Source organism: Mchenga conophoros, linkage group LG6 (assembly GCF_057382185.1).
Source record: "Mchenga conophoros isolate Kocher_MC1m ecotype Shallow Benthic linkage group LG6, M_conophoros_male_GT1.1, whole genome shotgun sequence".
Classification (NCBI taxonomy): domain Eukaryota; kingdom Metazoa; phylum Chordata; class Actinopteri; order Cichliformes; family Cichlidae; genus Mchenga; species Mchenga conophoros.
In genome coordinates, this window is record NC_140531.1 from 1873917 (window position 1) to 1894232 (window position 20316).

At 42.2% G+C, this 20316-nt stretch overlaps 1 protein-coding gene across 2 annotated transcripts in view; it reads right to left on the reverse strand.

The window, feature by feature from the left end:
- Window positions 1–2978: 2978 nt before the first annotated feature.
- p2rx3b (purinergic receptor P2X, ligand-gated ion channel, 3b) overlaps window positions 2979–20316 on the reverse strand; it is a 38498-nt gene continuing 21160 nt past the window's right edge. For both annotated transcript variants that reach the window (XM_085275797.1, XM_085275796.1), the window contains exons 9-12: window positions 16088–16181; window positions 15760–15825; window positions 13297–13374; window positions 2979–3380 (exon numbers count right to left, since the gene is read on the reverse strand). In XM_085275797.1, the coding sequence (XP_085131923.1) occupies window positions 3267–3380; window positions 13297–13374; window positions 15760–15825; window positions 16088–16181 (352 nt within the window). In that variant the 3' untranslated portion in view covers window positions 2979–3266. The remainder of the gene's footprint in view (window positions 3381–13296; window positions 13375–15759; window positions 15826–16087; window positions 16182–20316) is intronic.

Here is a 20316-nt window from a genome sequence, read left to right on the forward strand (position 1 = left end):
CAGCATTCATTTTGACAGAAAACTTTGATGTAGTTTTACTCAATTAATTAAGGCATCTAAATTCTTTGAGTCTATTTTTAGTTGACTGAATAAAATATAGTAGAGCTACAGTGAATCTGAAGTTGATTCAGTTGACTAAAGCATAAAGTACGTTGTGTTTTGAACCAGTGAGAGTTGCTCCTCACGGTTTATAAAGTATCTTATCTGCTTTTTCATCAAATGTGGAATGTGCACATTTGATACTATATACTTCCAGGTATTCACATTTTGTCACCTTTTCATGAGAAACAAGGAGCACGGGAGCATCTCTACCAAACTAACCTTACTGCATAGGGAGATAACTTCTGCTTGGATCACTTCCAAACTCATCCCCTCTTTCTACACATCTTAATTAGTTTTAATTGGATCTCATCACTCCAGAACATTTACATCTCATTTTTATTACTCGATGAAAGTGTCAATAAGTTTCATCATAGTTTTTGTCATCGTGTTATCACAGTTGTGTTTTCGTCAGAAAAAAAAGGTTGACAAAAACTATTATGAAAATTATTAGTCAACGAAATTAACAATGCACCAACAAAAAGACAGGAGGCAGAACTAGAGATGACAGAGTTAAAAATGCTAAGGTCTTCATTGGGAGTGACGAGGTTGGTTAGGATTAGACATGAATACATCAGAGGGAAAGCTCAGGTTGAACATTTTGGAGACAAAGTTAAAGGGAAAAGGTTCGGCCATCTGCAGGGGAGTGGTGGTAGATATATTTTGCAAAGGATGTTGAATATGGAGCTGCCACGCAGGAGTTAAGAAGGTAGATTGCAGGAAAGATTCACAGAGGGTTGATGTTACAGGAAAGAATGGTAGAGATAGGGCAAGATGGAGGCAGGTGACCCACTGTGGCACAAAGAAGAACAAGAAGATGAAGAAAGGATACCAAGCTTTCCATCACTATGGTTGAAAAACCATATCAGGTCGTATCTGCTGTCATCTAACCAAACCACAATCAGTCTATATTACACACCGTAAATGATAGTGATGTGCGATACCACTGATTTCCTTTCCGATCCGATACCAAGTAATATTCAGGGTGGTATCGACGATACTGATCCGATACCGATGGGGCGATTGTGGCTCAAGAGTTGGAAGTTCACCTTGTAATCGGAAGGTTGGCGGTTCTAGCCCCGGCTTGGACAGTCTCGGTCATTGTGTCCTTGGGCAAGACACTTCACCCGTTGCCTACTGTGGTCAGAGGGCCCGGTGGTGCCAGTGTCCGGCAGCCTTGCCTCTGTCAGTGCGCCCCAGGGTGGCTGTGGCTACAATGTAGCTGCCATCACCAGTTTGTGAATGGGTGGATATGTAAAGCGCTTTGGGGTCCTTAGGGACTAGTAAAGCGCTATATAGGCCATTTACCAATACTTTGTACAAAAACTTATTTTATTAATTGTATCTCAAATTATAGCGTCATAATGATTACAGGACATCAGATTACTTGTTCTTATCACTTAATAATGCAGAGTTCATCATATAGAAATAAAAACCTGAAGTTGTGCATATTTGAACACGTTGCCTGCCTGCAGCACTAAAGAACTCCATGAGAGACGTCTGTCTCGCCCTAGCAGCACCTGTCCCTGTCCTCCTCTTCAGTTCGTCTCAACATACGCTTGTCATATTCTGTGATATGATTTACTCTGAGGTGTTTGACAAGGTTAGTGATGTTGCCACAACCATACATGCCAACCCTCCCGATTTTTCCGGGAGAATCCCGAATTTCAGTGCCCCTCCCAAAAATCTCCCAGAGCCACCATTCTCCTGAATTTCTCCAATTTTCCACCCGGACAACAAAATTGAAAAACCATATCGCAGAATTCATAGCGCGGCCCAGCCAATTCCAGTTTCCAACAATGGAGGCAGCGACTTAGTTTTAATATTACTCTTATTTCTCTTTCTGGGTCGCAAAAAAACTTTTAACATATTTTCAGAATGTAGCTGTGTAAACTTCAAATATCTGAGCCGACCGACACATCGTCTTCAAACCCCCGCAGTCTTTCGCTACTCGGGTTAAACATGATATATAAGTCACTTTGATAACTTAAAAATGTTATTGTTTGGCTTTTTCAGTGTTTTATTTGTTCGTGATTAAATTGGTTTGGCTGAGATTAAAGTTATTAGATTAGATTAAATTACATGTAACTTTATTAATCCCTCGGGAGGGTTCCTCCGGGTTTTCACACAGCTGAATAAAACTAAATAAACAAAGTGTTAGACAGTCGAGAGTTTACGTCAGCGCCCGGTTATATTTTAGAGAGCAAGAAGCAGACGGCAGAGTTTCACTCCACCGAGGGAGCTCGTGAGGTACTACCTGGCTTTCTTTAGACTGCGAAGGCCGGGTCCTCAGGTGGAAGCAGCCTCTGAATTTGGACACCCCCGCTGTTTCCGGGCCGGCCAATAATAACGGTGACATTTAACGTATTTTATCCGATAAATAAACACTGTAATAAACAGCCCTTTTGAATGTCTCCCTGATTCTGAGGTCTCAAGGTTGGTAAGTATGGCCACAACACCTCACTTTTTTGCCACATGTATGCAAACCACGTCTCAGCTGTTTGTGGAGGTAAAATACGTCCACACAATTACGCTCAGCCATTGTTGTGAGTGCGCACACCAGGGGCTGCGAGACATTTATACAGCCGTATTTCGCACATGACTATGAAAGGCGGAAGAGGAAGTAGTTCCTTTGAATGTAGGCAATTAGAATGTTATAGTTTCTTTCCACTGTGTTCTTGTTAATGATAAACTACAAATTTACCCTAAATTACTAAAATTTTGATATTTTAATGTGAGAATCGATTCAAGAACATAAATGATTGGTATCGGAGGAATCGATATTTCAGGATCGATCCGCACATCACTAGTAAATGAATGAGAGTGGAAATCACAATAGAAATACTAAACAAGAACCAGTTCATCACAGTTATCTTGTTTCTAACTTTATTGTTAAAACGGTAACTTCAGTCAGTTCTCATTTCTTTTCAAAAGCCAGACCACATCAGAAATCCTGAGCTCCTGTCGCATGCCAAATGATAGTCATGCAAAGATAGTCATGCTTTTGTTTTCATTTTATGTCTTTGTCCTTGTTTGTATCCAACTTGAATCAGTGCAAAGCAGCAATAATTCAGCATTCTACGTATTATCTCTAACAACATAAAGACATGGTTTCACCTTGGTACTGCTGGATAATAAAACATGAAATAAACACGTATGCTGTCCATTTAGCTGTAAGGTTCAATAGAAAATGCCCCTGAGTCATTGGACTTTGTCATGGTTTGTCTGAGAGACAGTTGGGAACGATACAGTCCATTGCCTTCGGATGGGTTGTCGGACACCTACAGAAAGAGAGAAAAAGAGTTTGTATCATTATAGATCCAGACCCCTGATCTTCAGTTCGAGTGAGACAAAACAAATTGTATTATGACTGCTGGAGGTTCTGGAGAACCCAGCCAGCTTCATGTTTCGTCTGCTGGAGGTTCGGGAGAACCCAGCCAGTTTCATGTTTCGTCTGCTGGAGGTTCAGGAGAACCCAGCCAGCTTCATGTTTCATCAGCTGGGGGTTCAGGAGAACCGCACCAGCCTCATGCCACGTCAGCTGGAGGGCCCGAGGAGCCCGTCCAGCTTCACGCCTCGTCAGCTGGCAGGCTCGAGGAGCCCGTCTGGCCACCTTCTGTTTCACCACCTGTGGCTGCAGCGCCACCACCTGCGGCTCCCGTGCCGCCACCTGCTACCGCTTGCTGCTTCTGCGCCTCAGCCTGAGGACGACGCCTCGCCTGGTTCTGCCACACCTCAGTCTGAGAACTCATACAAACTCATTTCACCCACTATAGACTGTGTGTTGCTGCAACTTACACAGCCTCCTGCCACGTCAGCTGGAGGGCCCGAGGAGCCCGTCCAGCCACCACCTGTGGCTGCCTCACTGTCACCTGGTTCTGCCTCTGCTTCGCCTGGTCCGGCTCCGGCTTCTGCTTCGCCTGGTCCAGCTCCAGCCTGTGCTTCGCCTGGTCCGGCTCCAGCCTGTGCTTCTTCTTTGCCTGGTCCGGCTCCAGCCTGTGCTTCTGCTTCGCCTGGTCCAGCTCCAGCCTGTGCTTCGCCTGGTCCAGCTTCGGCTTCGGCTTCTGCTTCGCCTGGTCCAGCTTCAGCCTGTGCTTCGCCTGGTCCAGCTTCGGCTTCGGCTTCTGCTTCGCCTGGTCCAGCTTCAGCCTGTGCTTCGCCTGGTCCAGCCTCAGCTTCTGCTACGCCTGGTCCAGCTTCAGCCTGTGCTTCTGCTTCGCCTGATCCAGCTTCAGCCTGTGCTTCGCCTGGTCCAGCTTCGGCTTCGGCTTCTGCTTCGCCTGGTCCAGCTTCGGCTTCTGCTTCGCCTGGTCCAGCTTCAGTCTGTGCTTCGCCTGGTCCAGCCTCAGCTTCTGCTACGCCTGGTCCAGCTTCTGCCTCTGCTCCTGCTTCGCCTGGTCCAGCTTCTGCCTCTGCTTCGCCTGGTCCAGCTTCTGCTCCTGCTTCGCCTGGTCCAGCTTCTGCCTCTGCTCCTGCTTCGCCTGGTCCAGCTTCTCCCTCTGCTTCGCCTGGTCCAGCTTCTGCCTCTGCTTCGCCTGGTCCAGTTTCTGCCTCTGCTTCGCCATCGTCAGGTCCAGCATCAGCCTCTGTTCCTGCTTCGCCTCCGCCTGGTCCAGCTTCGGCCTGTGCTTCGCCTGGTCCAGCTTCGACCTTAGCTCCTGCTTCGCCCTCGCTGGGTCCGGCTTCGGCCTTGGCTTCTGCTTCGCCCTCGCCTGGTCCGGCTTCGGCTTCTGCTTCGCCTGGTCCAGCATCGGCCTCTGTTTCTGTGTCGGCCTCGCCTGGTCCCGCGGCTGTGCTGCCGCTGCCCAAGCCACGTTTTGCCCCTCGGAATCGCCGGCTGCTTTCCGGGCCGTCAGCTGGACTTCGTTGCCATCGGGGTCAGCCGCCTGAACTGATGAACTGTGACCTGCTGTGCTCTCGACCTCCGGGTCGGCCCCCTGAGCTCATGGATTTTGGACTGCTGGACCGTTGGCCTCCTGGTCGGCCGCCTGAACTTTTGAACTTTCTTTTGTTTTGCTGTCAACCTCCGGGGCGGCCACCTGAACTGCTTCGCCATTCACTCCTGTTCTGCCGGGTTCATGGTCGCCCTCCTGGAGCTGGGTCTCGGCCTCTTGTGCCCTTGTTGTGTTTGCTCTGTGTTTTCGCTTTGTGTTTTGTGGTTTTGTTTCCAGCCCTCCGTCCTGGTCCCCCTCCGCCCGCCCTGGGTGGGTTGTTGTGGTTTTGTTTTTGTGTTTGTTTTCTGGTTGTTTTCGGGCGTCTGGAATCCGCCCTTGAGGGGGGGGCTCTGTCACAGGCTGGGTCTCTGACCCAGCACTCTGAGTTCATGTTTGTATTTGTCTCATTTTGTTATGTGATTAGTTTTGTGTCATTTCCTATCTGTCTTTAGTTTGGGCAGTTATTGTTTATTGTTCCTCTGGTTTTCTATGTTTTGGGTTCTTGTATCATTCATCACGCATTAGGTTTGTTAAGTTTGTATTGTCATGTCTAGTTTTAGTGTTTCCTGTTTTATTCTGACAGTGTCATGTGTTCTTTGTTCATTGTATTTAGCTTTCCTCTCCTGGTCCTGTCATTAGGTTTATGTCAGTCAGCTGTTCCCCCATGTGTCTCCACTTCCCCTGATCACCTCATGTATGTATTTAAGCCCTTTGTTTTCTGCATGCCATTGTCGGGTCGTCTGTTTATCTCACCAGAGTTACAGTTATAGTCTTAGTCTTAGCCTGTTATTTTCCACCACAGTTATAGTTATAGTTTTTGGTCTTAGTACCTCTTAGTGTTTTGTTTCTTAGTGTTTTGACAGTTTGCTTTGGTTTCCTGGTTTTTCCTTGCCGTTATCATTAAAGGATCACTTTTCCGTTAAAACCTTACTACTCCTCGTCGTCATCTGCTTTTGGGTCCTGTTTCCACACACATCGGCGCACCCCGCCGTGACAAAAACACATTTCTAGCGTTAACTAAACTTCCAAAACAGCTACCTAGATCATTTAAATTACACAACTGAAAGCATATGTGTATTATTTGTGTATTTATACACAAACACTCATATATATTCAAATGGTTTTTTAAAAAGTGTTCATTTACCTGTTACTACCACACACCAAATCTGGTCGTTGGTACTTGCTGGCTTGTGTAGCCACTAGGATCCTGGAGCATTTCTGCTGTGTTTTGGAATTTGTACATGATTTGTCTCTAGGGGCCACTGTAAATATACTTTTATTTATTCACTCCACATAAAATGTCATAAATAAATTATAAAATACAATAAAACAACTATTTACATTTCAACTTTTAACTATTTAAATTTTCAGCTTTTTCCTTTTAAACAAATTTAAAGCGTAACAAAACAAAACAAAACAAAAAGAAGATGCACATTCTCAGTCATATAGGCCTAGGGTGTTTCCTGCTTGGAATTGCATACATAGGCTTCAATGCATGAATAAACTTTCTGAATCCTTTATCATCTGCAACTGAAAATAGTTGTGGATGATTACTATACCTTTCTAATGTGACGTTGTTGTCCCTGGCTCTCTTTCTCTCTCTGTGCTACTGCGACAACCCGTTCTCACTCCCAAAGCGTAACATTTTACGCTAGGTGACAAATCATCACCATATTACGTTTTCGGCTACCCACCACGTTCCTAAATGACGACCTCGGAAAAAAGAGGAAATATGCGAACCGTCTGGACTGAATCTACACATGTTTGCTCTTTTTCTTCAAATAGCTTAGAAACACGCTATTTAACATCATTAAAGTCCTGGTTAAGGTCAGGAATAAGGTTATGGTCAGGGCTAGGGATAAGGTTAGGTTTAGGGCTGGGTTATTACCGCGGGAGCGTCATTGCACTGGATTCCAGCCATGACCCGCCGCGTACCATAAGAACGCCGAAGGTCTCCTTTCGCGTTCCTCAGGAACGCCGCGGGACGTGACAAAACGTCGACATGTTACGCCTCGGGAGTGAGAACGCTTTGACTGCGAGTGTAACTACCGCCCCTCTTCCCAGCGTAAAGCACAAGGCTTGCATGCGGAGTGAAGCCGAAAAAAGTGCGAGAGAGAGGATGGGAGAAAGAAAAAAAAAAAATCACGGCTCCCAATTAGGAGCCGGCTCGCATCGTTCACTTCAAAGAGCCGGCTCTAAGAGTTTGTTCGTTTGGGACCAACACATCACTAGTGTCGTGGTAAATAATAGACAAAAATACACCTTTATTTAGGTGAGGCAGCAAGTCCAGCTGGCTGAAGAAACCAGGTTTTAAAGGTAGTCCTAAACAGGGGCAAAACGCTTAGACACAAAATATAAAAAGGAAAACTATGGGCTTAAATACACACACATGAGATAAGCAGGGAAAGAGAACACAGCTGCACACAGGACCGGGCTATCACAATAAGAAACTTGTCATGATCCTGGGTCCTTTTGACCCAGCGTTTTGTGTTTTCTCTTCGTGATTGTGGTTCTGTTAATTCTCTGGTTAGTGTTTACTCTGTTCTTCCCGTGTGTTCCTGTATCTAGTCCACGTTTCTTAGTTTGTGTCTTTTCTTGTGTAAGTTCCTGTTTTATTGTGAAGGTCTGTGTCTTATGTGAGTGTTTTCAGTTTGCCTCCCTAGTCTCGTCATGTTAATCACTCCCAGCTGTGTTCCCACCTGTATGTAATCTCCCTGTGTTCTCTGAGTGTATTTAAGTTGTGTCTTCTGTCATAGTAATTGCTGGTTCGTCTGTGTTATTTCCCTTCCACCCTTCTGTGTTGATTCTCTGGTCATTCTCCCTGCAAGTCACGTTCGTATTCCGGTTAGTGTTTTATTTAGTTTTCCCAGTTTAGAGTTTTCACCGTTCTGTTCCTCGCCACCCTGTCTGTTGTACCTTTTGGTTGCAAATAAACTCACCCTCCACTTCAGCAGCCTGCAGTTTGGATCCATTATTATTCACACGGCTTGCCCCGGCAAACTGTGACAAAACTAAACTGAAAATTTGTCTGAAAAGTCAAATGATGGCAAATGAAGTGAACTTTTCAAAGTGGTTTCCTTTTGAAGTTTTCACACCTCAGTAAATATCAGTAAAGATAGAGCTTGAATAACCAACAGAATAGTTTCTGGGTTTTTCCAAGCATAGCTGCACAGATGCACACTCACTCATTTTTGTTGCATTTACAGTAAGGTTGTGTGAGATTATAATATTATCTTACGCCATGTTATGCCCCTGATTAAGGATTGTGAAGCTATTATGTAGTTTTAGTTTGCATTCTCCTGAATTAGAAGAAGGTGATAACTATTACATGTGTTAAACTTATTTGTATTACATTAGACTGCTGATTTATTGTGAATGAATGATATTGTTTATGATGCATTATACAGGGAATGCAGAATTATTAGGCAAATGAGTATTTTGTCCACATCATCCTCTTCATGCATGTTGTCCTACTCCAAGCTGTATAGGCTCGAAAGCCTACTACCAATTAAGCATATTAGGTGATGTGCATCTCTGTAATGAGAAGGGGTGTGGTCTAATGACATCAACACCCTATATCAGGTGTGCATAATTATTAGGCAACGTCCTTTCCTTTGGCAAAATGGGTCAAAAGAAGGACTTGACAGGCTCAGAAAAGTCAAAAATAGTGAGATATCTTGCAGAGGGATGCAGCAGTCTCAAAATTGCAAAGCTTCTGAAGCATGATCATCGAACAATCAAGCGTTTCATTCAAAATAGCCAACAGAGTCGCAAGAAGCGTGTGGAAAAACCAAGGCGCAAAATAACTGCCCATGAACTGAGAAAAGTCAAGCGTGCAGCTGCCAAGATGCCACTTGCCACCAGTTTGGCCATATTTCAGAGCTGCAACATCACTGGAGTGCCCAAAAGCACAAGGTGTGCAATACTCAGAGACATGGCCAAGGTAAGAAAGGCTGAAAGACGACCACCACTGAACAAGACACACAAGCTGAAACGTCAAGACTGGGCCAAGAAATATCTCAAGACTGGTTTTTCTAAGGTTTTATGGACTGATGAAATGAGAGTGAGTCTTGATGGGCCAGATGGATGGGCCCGTGGCTGGATTGGTAAAGGGCAGAGAGCTCCAGTCCCACTCAGACGCCAGCAAGGTGGAGGTGGAGTACTGGTTTGGGCTGGTATCATCAAAGATGAGCTTGTGGGGCCTTTTCGGGTTGAGGATGGAGTCAAGCTCAACTCCCAGTCCTACTGCCAGTTTCTGGAAGACACCTTCTTCAAGCAGTGGTACAGGAAGAAGTCTGCATCCTTCAAGAAAAACATGATTTTCATGCAGGACAATGCTCCATCACACGCGTCCAAGTACTCCACTATGGGCAGAAATCTGTGCCATCAGAAACTGAATTTGAATAAGTTCAATTTGAATTTGAATTGCTCAGATTGAATCTGAATTGTAACTTGAATAAATGCTTTTGAAAACTGAATTTGAATTAGTCTAATTTGAAATTGAATTTATGGTTTGAAAATGATCATCACTAAATTGAAATTGAATTTTATATTTTGAAAATGAATTGATTTGCTTTGAAACTGCATTTTATCCTTTAAAAATTCAGCTCTCGAATAATTTCAGTTTCACTTCTCACCATTCAGTTTCAGTTCTACAATTCAGTTTTTTGGAACTTACATCCAGTTCCGGTTCAAGCGCAGATTAATAGAACTGCGTTTTACTAGCGGACCGAAAGTGTTACTGACGGGAATCTACAGCGTCTTGAGCTGAATTAAGACTTCAGAAGTCATTTGTCATGTCGAATGACCAGCGGATGAACTCTTAGGTTGGTAATAAATGTATTACATGTATAAGAACAAGCGTCATGTTAACAAATGATAGCCATACAGTAACTGTTATGCTTATTGTAGCTGTTAGCTAAAAACGGTAATTTAGCGTAGTTTGCCCTGAATTCAGCTTTGACAAACAAATATGATCGACTGTTTCTAGTAGAATTCCAAAGTTGTCATCTTGGACCCTCTCAGAGTACCCCTCTGTATGCTTGCAGAGACCCCTACAGTAGGGAAACATGCAAAACGGTGTCCAAACCTTTGTGTTTTAGCTTTATTTATGTCTTACACAGCATCCCAACTCTTTAGCTAACTTCATAACTTTAGCTAAAGTGAATAGTTAGTCTAATTCATTAGTGCAGCATTACTGGATCACCTCTGTTTGAAGTGATATAATGTGATATATAACTATCACTGTGTTTAACTACCATAATAATTTTTAGGGTACTGAGTGCATGCTTAATTAGATTTTTTTTTTTTTTTTTTTAAAACACACTGCTCCATTACTATGTTTGACAGGCTGAAGTTGTCGGGTCACCTCCTAAATCGACCATCTTTTACAGGTGTTTTGTGCCAGAAATGGAGTGTCCACTGAAGACTGAAGATACTGAATCTCTACGCCTTGCCATTGATCCCTCTTGTGCCTTCATCTAGACAAGAGACAAACTTAACCACTCTCATATGCTCTGAACCTACATCACCTTCCCTGACAGTCGTAGCTTGGCTCATCTGAGGGTGAAATTATAATTCCCGTCAGTACTTTCGGTCCGCTAGTAAAACGTAGTTCTATTAATCTGCGCTTGAACCGGAACCGGATGTAAGTTCCAAAAAACTGAATTTTGGAACTGAAACTGAATGGTGAGAAGTGAAACTGAAATTATTCGAGAGCTGAATTTTTAAAGGATAAAATGCAGTTTCAAAGCAAATCAATTCATTTTCAAAATATAAAATTCAATTTCAATTTAGTGATGATCATTTTCAAACCATAAATTCAATTTCAAATTAGACTAATTCAAATTCAGTTTTCAAAAGCATTTATTCAAGTTACAATTCAGATTCAAGGTTCAAGGTTCAAGGTTCTTTATTATTTGTCACATGCATAGTTATACAAGTATAACACACAGTGAAATGTAGCCTGACACGCTCCTCGACATGTGCAAAAATTGGGGGGGGGTGTAGAGGAGGAACATTATATATATATATATATATATATATATATATATATATATATAGTATATACACTGGGTGAATGTGCAGTAGTAGCAGCAAGCAGGTGAATTCTGTACATTAATATGAATGGACATCTGACTATTTTACAGGATAGACAATATAAACATATTTAAAATTAAAGGAATTGAAATGTACATTGTGCCTTGGTTTAGAGTGTCTGGAAGAGTCCTGTCTCAGTCAATTATAGATGATGTGAGAGGGCGGGTGTGTGTGTTTAGGGCACGGATGGCTTGGGGATAGAAGCTCCTCTTGAGTCTCTCTGTCCTTGCCCGGAAGATGCGGAACCTTCTACCAGATTGCAGAAGTTGGAACAGTTTGTTGCCAGGATGGGACGGGTCCTTCAGTATCTGCGCTGCTCTAGTCCGGCATCTCCTGGTGTAGGTGTCCTGAAGCGGGGGGAGAGCAATCCTGCAGCAGCGTTCTGCTGTACGGATCACTCTCTGGAGAGCTTTTTGGTCCTTCACACAGCTGTTCCCAAACCACGATGTCATGTTCTGTGTGAGGATGCTCTCCACAGCGCCTGTATAGAAAATCTTTGGAGAGACCCTGAACTTCCTCAGTTGTCGTAGGTGATACAGGCGCTGCCTAGCCTTTTTGGTCTGGACCTGAATGTGGGCAGCCCATGTCAGGTCTGAGGAGATGTGGACACCAAGATACTTGAAGGACTGCACCCTCTCCACTGGAGCTCCATTGATGATAATGGGCTTGTAGTCTCTGTGCTGACCCCTTCTGAAGTCCACCACCAGCTCCTTGGTCTTGCTGACGTTCAGCTGGAGGTGGTTGTCCTGGCACCACGATGCCAGATTCTTCACTTCATCCATGTAGGCCGCCTCATCGTTGTTGGAGATGGCACCCGACACCACTGTGTCGTCAGCAATTCAAATTCAAATTTAACTTATTCAAATTCAGTTTCTGATGGCACAGATTTCTGCCCATACTCCACAGTGTGGCTGGCAAGAAAGGGTATAAAAGAAGAAAAACTAATGACATGGCCTCCTTGTTCACCTGATCTGAACCCCATTGAGAACCTGTGGTCCATCATCAAATGTGAGATTTACAAGGAGGGAAAACAGTACACCTCTCTGAACAGTGTCTGGGAGGCTGTGGTTGCTGCTGCACGCAATGTTGATGGTGAACAGATCAAAACACTGACAGAATCCATGGATGGCAGGCTTTTGAGTGTCCTTGCAAAGAAAGGTGGCTATATTGGTCGCTGATTTGTTTTGTTTTTGAATGTCAGAAATGTATATTTGTGAATGTGGAGATGTTATATTGGTGTCACTGGTAAAAATAAATAATTGAAATGGGTATATATTTGTTTTTTGTTAAGTTGCCTAATAATTATGCACAGTAATAGTCACCTGCACACACAGATATCCCCCTAAAATAGCTAAAACTAAAAACAAACTAAAAACTACTTCCAGAAACATTCAGCTTTGATATTAATGAGTTTTTTGGGTTCATTGAGAACATGGTTGTTGTTCAATAATAACATTATTCCTCACAAATACAACTTGCCTAATAATTCTGCACTCCCTGTTATAGTTATAAGAAATACTGTTTTCAGAGAGTCAGGACTTTGCTTTTTCTGATAGTAGAGGAGACAGAGCACATTCCACGGGAGCTTCACTCCCACCGTTGTTAAAGGCAGACAAAATAGGGAGCCAAGGCCATAAGTCAGGCTCGCTAGGAGTTAGGAAAATGTGAATGTTTAGGCTTTTACGACTAGGTGGGGGTCAACAGTGGCTATAAGAGTTTGAGTAATGCTCCACCATTTGGAGATCGATGCTGTCTGTGTGCAGTGTTCATCTCCCCACGCATGTGTTCATTAAAATCATTGTTTGACCGAAGCTCTTCTGGACCATTATTGTTTTTGTGTTCACCCTCAATATCTGAACCCGCAACAGTTGTTCTTTAAGCAGGCCTGAAATCTGATTAGTTCAGAAAAGAGAGTCAAGAGTTAAATATGATCTAAGACCCCAAGAATTTGAATGAATTGCCAAAAGTGAAAGGGGTTCAAGCTGGGTGTCCTTTTTAAAACCATTTTTTAAAACGCACTTTTTCCAAATTGCGTTCTGCTGAACTTTGAGCCTTTTTGTGTTTTAATGTAATAATGTTTTAACCTTACATGTCAGCAACATGGTCACCAATAAAAATCAGATAACGTGCACATTAAAACGTGATTAAGAGCTGGGTATTTTACCTCTTCAAATTTCTTGGCCTTGTATTGCTCCGCACCTTTCAGGAAGTTGAGCAGTATGATGTCACACAGCACTGTGCCCTACGTAATAATAATAATGATAATAATTATAATTATAATAATAATAATTACAAGCAAGCCCCTTCAACCTCCAAAATGTCACTTGTCACCACCCCTTGGTCCACAGCTTCATTTCCATTTAGTTTCAGTTCATTTTTTCTGGTATTTAAGGCCAATAAAAATCAAAAGTCTAACCTGATTGAATTTTTGATGATCACCAGTTTAAGATCATTTTCTAGGACATGTGCAGACATCTTCAAGCACAGCTGCTATTTTCAGATTGTTCTCTAGCTGTCTGTTTCTGAACACTGAGCACTGATTTCCCCACTAACCTTGAACTTCTACTGAGAAATAAAATCAACCTCTTTTCCAACCTAACCAAAATTTTGTGTGAAGCATCATGGATGCTTTACCTTTTTGTCAATATTCATCAATTTGGGACTTTTTTTAATCACGCCTCAAATGTAACCCATTATGTATTTATTTAATAATCCTGGCTTCCAAATATAAGTGGCCTAAATAAATATATTAACTTCCTAGGACCTGGCGTCCACATATGTGGACATCACATTTTGGGATATCTAGACCAAAATACAAAATGTTGCTCTACAAGGGCCTGATTTCCAATTACGAGGACATTATACTGCCTCTGTTCTATCAAAATTTAAAGCAAATATCCTCATATGTGGATCTCATTTCTCTCAGAAAGAAAAATCAGGTAAAAAAAATCTGGTAATTCTTTGTTTTTACATTAAACAGGTCCCAAACAGCCTAAATAGCAAAGAGAGTTTAAAAATGCATGCCATGAAAGAGTTCGGGTCTAAACATAGAAAATCTATTGTAAGTTTAGAAAACAACAGCAAATAAACTAATGATATGAATGTCCCTTAATTTGGAAAAATGAAGCGGTGTTGCACATGTTGGTTGTTTCATCCTGAAAACAAGCAGTTGCAGATGTTTGATATATTTTTGACTGACAACGATGACACTAATGGATCTTCTCTAATTTCAGATGCAGAAAATGCTCATGAACTCACTTTCATGAGCATTTTCAAAACATTCTTTAAATCTAAATTAGAAAGTAAGAAGAAACAATAATGGTCATTGAAGGGAATTACAGTAATAAAGAAAATTGGAAAGATTGTGGTCCAGGAACTTCTGATAGGTTTTAATATGTAATAAAAGGCTTTTATTTTCATGGGATAGGGACACCACACACACAGTGGTGCGAATACATGTTTGCCCCCTTCATGATTTCCTATTTTTTTGTATGTTTGTCACACTTAAATGTTTCGGATCACCACACCAATTTAAGGGGGGGCTGTAACTCAGGTGGTAGAGCAGGTCACCTACTACTTGTAAGGCTGGTGGTTTGTTCCCCTGGCTGGTCCAGTCTGCATGCCAAATGTCCTTGGGAAAGATACTAACCCCAAGCTCCTCTCTGATGCATCCATTGGAAAATGAATGTGTGTGAATGTTAAATAGAAAAAGCAGTTATAGTGGAAAAGTGCTCTGTAAGAACCAGTCCAGGTACCAAGATAACACAAGTACACAAAATGAAGGTATTTATTATTACGGGGAAATAAAACCCAAACCTACATGGCTCTGAGTGAAAAATTGATTGCTGACCAAAGATACCCCAAAGGTGCTACAACGACTGATCCAGCAGGTCACAAAAGAGCCCAGAACAACATCCAAAGAACTGCAGGCCTGACTTGCCTCAGTTAAGGTCAGTGTTCATGACTCCGCCATGCAGGCCATTGTTGCCCAGATGGCATAGTTCAAAGACGAAACCCACTGCTGAGCAAAAGAACCATAAAGGCTTGTTTACCAGAAAACATCTTGATGGTCCCCCAGGCTTTTGGAAAAACACTCTGTGGACTGACGAGACAAATGTTGAAAGTGTGTGTCCCATTACATCTGGAGTAACAGTAACAGCATTTCAGAAAACATCATACCACAGTAACATATGTTGGTGTCAGCGTGATGGTCTGGGGCTGTTTTGCTGCATCAGCACCTGGAAGACTTGCTGTGGTAAATGGAAGCACGAGTTCTGCTGTTTACCAAAACATGATGGAGAATGTCCGCACATCTGTTCAAATTCCCAACCAGTTGTTAGGCTTAGGGGACAATGAACTTTTCACACAGGGCCAAGTAGCTCTGGATTTTTTCCACTTAATAATAAAGACCCCTTCCTGATTTTTGGCTTACATTTGAGGTGTAAGCTGCTTCAAAGCCACCTTCAGTTCTTAGACCAAAATTTTTTATGTCAGGCTTTCCATTTTCCTTTTTAAAGGGTAGAAAAAGATAAGAGGAAAACTTTTGCTTTTTAGAATTGACTAATCTTAACAAAACTCCTGAATTAAACATTTATAACGATTTGATTAAATCTAAACGTTAACTCACCACTCCCACTGATGTAAAGGCTGCAACCATGTTAATGAGTGTAGGGATCATGTTGAACTTTCCTGCCTGCAAAACAAGAGTATGAGTCAGGTTCAGTTTCCTGGAGAAGATCGGTACAAAAAAGTCCTGGTGTTTTGTGTTTTCTTCTTTTATTCACAAACAACAACAGAAACATGACAATCAAGACTATAGATGTATCATTTAAAAATATATTTTAAAAAATTACACACATATTTATATTCCTGTATCATTAATGTGTTTGTGAAATAAAGGTAACTGGATGTAAACTTCTTTATTCAGTGAACTGACAGTGAAACTACACACTCACATTTCCATTGACCAAGACGTCAAACCTGATAGCATAGGCTTTGACCAGAGTGCGGTAGTCAGTCCCATTTTCCATCTTAAAATACTTTGCAAATCTAAATAGAAAGAAACATCACATCATTCTTATAGTGACATCTATTCTGTTCAATTTACTAGAAGGTTCATGAATGATCAATAAAACAAGACAAAAAAACACATTTCTTGTAGACATGTAGATATGATTAGACAAAGATCAAACACTGTTTTTATATGCCACAATTAAAGCTAGTTTTTACTTAATGCTATTTGGCCACATATAATAATGGATTGCATTTATATAGTGCTTTTCAACCGCTTTACAATTCCACTATTCATTCAATCTGAATAATAAATAAAGTTGCGTATAGGGAGTCCACCAACCAGTTTTTGTAGGATCATCTATGTTAAAATTCATGGACATTATGTATTGTAAAACTTTAGAAATGATATATCGAGTGATGAAAAAGAATGTTCCACTTTGTATTCTAAGTATGTTTAAACTAAGAGATGGAAAATATGATTTGAGGGGGTCTTATAAGTTTGAAATACCTAAAGTGGAAACCAGTGTTAGGTATAGATGTGCCAGTTTTGGGAGTGAAATTATGGAATGGACTTAATGATGAACTGAAGATGTGTTTTTCTTTGTCATTTTTCAGGAAGAATTTAAAAATTGGTATCATTCAAGTTTATGGAAATTTGGTTTGATGAATAACTTTGTGTTGATTTCATTTCTTGATTTATCATTGATTTATTTTCAAACTGTTATATAACTTATTTGTCAATGCTATTTATTTTCTTGGCTAAGGATTTGATTATTCCTATGGGGTAAAGGATAGGATAATTATAAGCCACAGGCTGTATGATTGAGTACTTTTATGTAAAATGATAATCTGTGTTGTTGACCGAAATAAATTTCACTTCACTCTCACACACTGGTGGAGGCAGCTACAGGTGTAGCCACAGCTGCCCTGGGGCGCACTGACAGAGGCGAGGCTGCCGTATCGCGCCATCGGCCCCTCTGGCCAACACCAGTAGGCGGTAGGTGAAGTGTCTTGCCCAAGGACACAACGACCGAGTCTGTCCGAGCCAGGGCTCGAACCGGCAACCTTCCGATTACAAGACGAACTGCCAACACTTGAGCCACGATTGTACCTTATCGTAACTTAAATATACTGCTCCAAAATACAATTAAAAGAACAGTTTTTATCAGAGTACAGTCAGTTAAACTTCTGAGGTAATTACCTGGTCAGTTGAGTACCAAAGGAGTTTATCAGTTTCAGCAGCTTTGGTGTTAATGAAATAATCAGCAGGCATAGTTTTACAGGTGGAGGCCACTGACATTTGTCCCTCCTCATCTTTTCTGACTGTTTTATCAGTATTTCTGCATTTGAATAGGGTGAGCATTGCTACTGGTAGCATGAGGAGATACTTGGACCCTACAGAGGTTGCACGGGTAGTACAACTCCTCTAGGATGGCACATCAATATGTGTCATTGCCAGAAGGTTTGCTGTGTCTCCCAGCACAGTCTCAAGAGCATGGAGGAGAGTCCAGGAGACAGGGAGTTACTCTAGGAGAGTTGGACGGGGCTGTAGAAGCCTTTAACCGATCGGGGGGACTGATATCTCCTCATTTGTGCAAGGACAAAGAAAATGAGCATGTCCAAAGCTCTACAGGATGCCCTCCAGCAGGCCACCAGTGTCAATGTCTCAGACCAAACAATTAGAAATGGATTTCATGATCGTGGCCTGAGGGCCCGACGTCCTCTACTGGGCCCTCTGCTCACTGCCTACCACAGTGCTGCTCATGCTGCACATTATGCTTTACAAATTAAAATGCACAAAAATGATGCAATAAAAGAGAAGGAATAAAACCATTAGACACAAAAACCAACTACAACAACAATGACTAAGGCTGTTAAAACAAAGAGAGGTTTGGGTCAGTGTGTGCTAACCCAAACATGTGTAGATCTAATATGTAGAGGCAGACTCTTCCAGAGTCTGGGACCTGCCACGGAGAAGGCTCTGTTGCCACCAGATTTAAGACTGTGAAATGGATAGCATTCGTTTTGACCTGGACCTCGTGGTTCTTTCTGGAGCTCAGACAGGTAAGAGCAGGCTCGACTGTTCAGTGATTTAAAAACAAAAAGTTAAATTTGGATCCTATGAGGAACAGGAAGCCAGTGTAGAGAGGCCAACACTGGGGTCACAGGCTCCTTCCTTTTAATGCCAGTTAGCAGACGAGCGGCGGCATTTCGGACCAACTGGAGATGATAAAGAGAGGCCTGTGCAGAGAATGGCAGTAATCTTCACATAATGAAGAGATGAATAACACACTGAAAGACATTAGCTGGAAGGTCTGGCTTTACCTTGGCTACCTGTCTCAGATGGAAAAAGCTAGATCGGACTACTGCGCTCACCTGCCTACACAGTTTGAAGGAAGCATCACAGCACACCGAGGTTTTTAACATTTGTCTTACAGTGAAAGGATAAAAGGCTCAACATCAAGAGGGCAGCAGGGCTGCTACAACCCAGAGTTAAGAAAATGTCATTAAAACATTCAAAAGTGCTGTCTCAGTGCTGTGTAGTGATTTAGAACCAAACGGAAACTTTTCAGAGATCTCATTAAGATCAAGGTGAGCCTCCAACTGTAAGCAGATCACTGTCTCTAGAACTTTTGAAAGAAAGGGGAGCTTCAAGATTGGCCTGTAATTAACCAGAACAGTTGGGTCCACAGTGTGATTTTTAAGAAGAGGCTGTTTAAAAAATGATGGGACACAAAGTGTCAATTAATTTCTGGATATAAAGCCCAATTATGTTTAAGGAGGTTTGGGGGGAGACGATCTGATGGGCAGTGTGATTATCTTAGGCGATGAACTACCACGGATCCTTAACTCAGGGAAACAGGCTCAAACTGCTCCAAGACAGCTGAGCACACAGGAGGAACACTGACGATTTTTTTGGCATCTTTTACTGACCAAGTTTCAGCTATTAGGTCTTGTGTCTCGTCACCTACTGCCTCACACATACTAAGCTCCAACATTATTACTTGTACTGATGATATGATTAGGCTTGTGGCTATTTGGTAAACAGAGAGACAGTCCCTAAGTATCTTTATAGAAACATACATCCTATCCTTCTTCCATCTACCTTCAGCACATCTACAATCATGTCTAAGGGTGCACCTATGTTCACTGAACCATGGCTCTGACAATGGCTTAGCGCAGACAGTCTGAGTGGAGTCCAAGATATCAGTGCAGGCTGAAGGACAGATATTAGAACAGTCCTCAAAGTTCTCACAGCTTCCGTTAATTATTCCAGAATCAAGACATGCAACAGAAAACTGAGGCACTCTTAAAGTATCGGGTGTCCAGCTTATCCAGAGAGAAGTGCAGCATTATAGTGAACGTGCACACATCCATCCATTTTTTATAGCATCATGGAACACAAACAGATTCATCAGGCTGTTGCAGTCCAGTTAGGCTTGATCTGCCCTAAATATCAGCAGGATTTCAGTTTTCACATTTCCTGCTGGATGTTAGTGAGCTGTTGTCGTGGTGCTTTGTTTTCAGTTTTTGCTTCCCTTGGCTCATCTGCTGCAGTCTAGTTCACCTGTGATGTGTTCTCCACACTTGTCTTGGCCTTTGTCAGTTTGTCTGTTCACTGTTCCCAGGATTGTCCAAGATTTAAATTCCCTTTGTGAACTTTATGTTTGTACTTGGTATCTTCATCATCAGCCAATAAACAGCTTGCTTTTTGCTGAACGCACCCCACCTCCATGCATCTGCATTTGGGTCCTCCGCACAAACACCTTGTCTGCACGCTGACTTTCCTAATCAAACCTACCATCTTGTAAATGACCGTACATTTGTTGGTTGTAATTTCTGTTGTCTAAAAACTTTAAACTGTCTAATGAATTGTGTCTTTTTCCAATTGTCAGCATTTATATTGACAGTACCTGTTCTAAAGACACTGGAATACTGATGCATTCATCAGAGGATAAATGAGCATGTGTGAGTGTTAGACGTGCTGCTTAGGCACAGCACTGAATGAATTTGTGTCGGGTGGTTAACTGGAGTAGGAAATACCTATATTAGCACCAGTCTATTTACCAGTTTCCTAACAGTGGTTATAACTTTAACAGTTACGCTGATGACACTCAGCTGTACATCTCCGTGTCTCCTGATGACACCAGACCAATGGATGCTCTTTTTA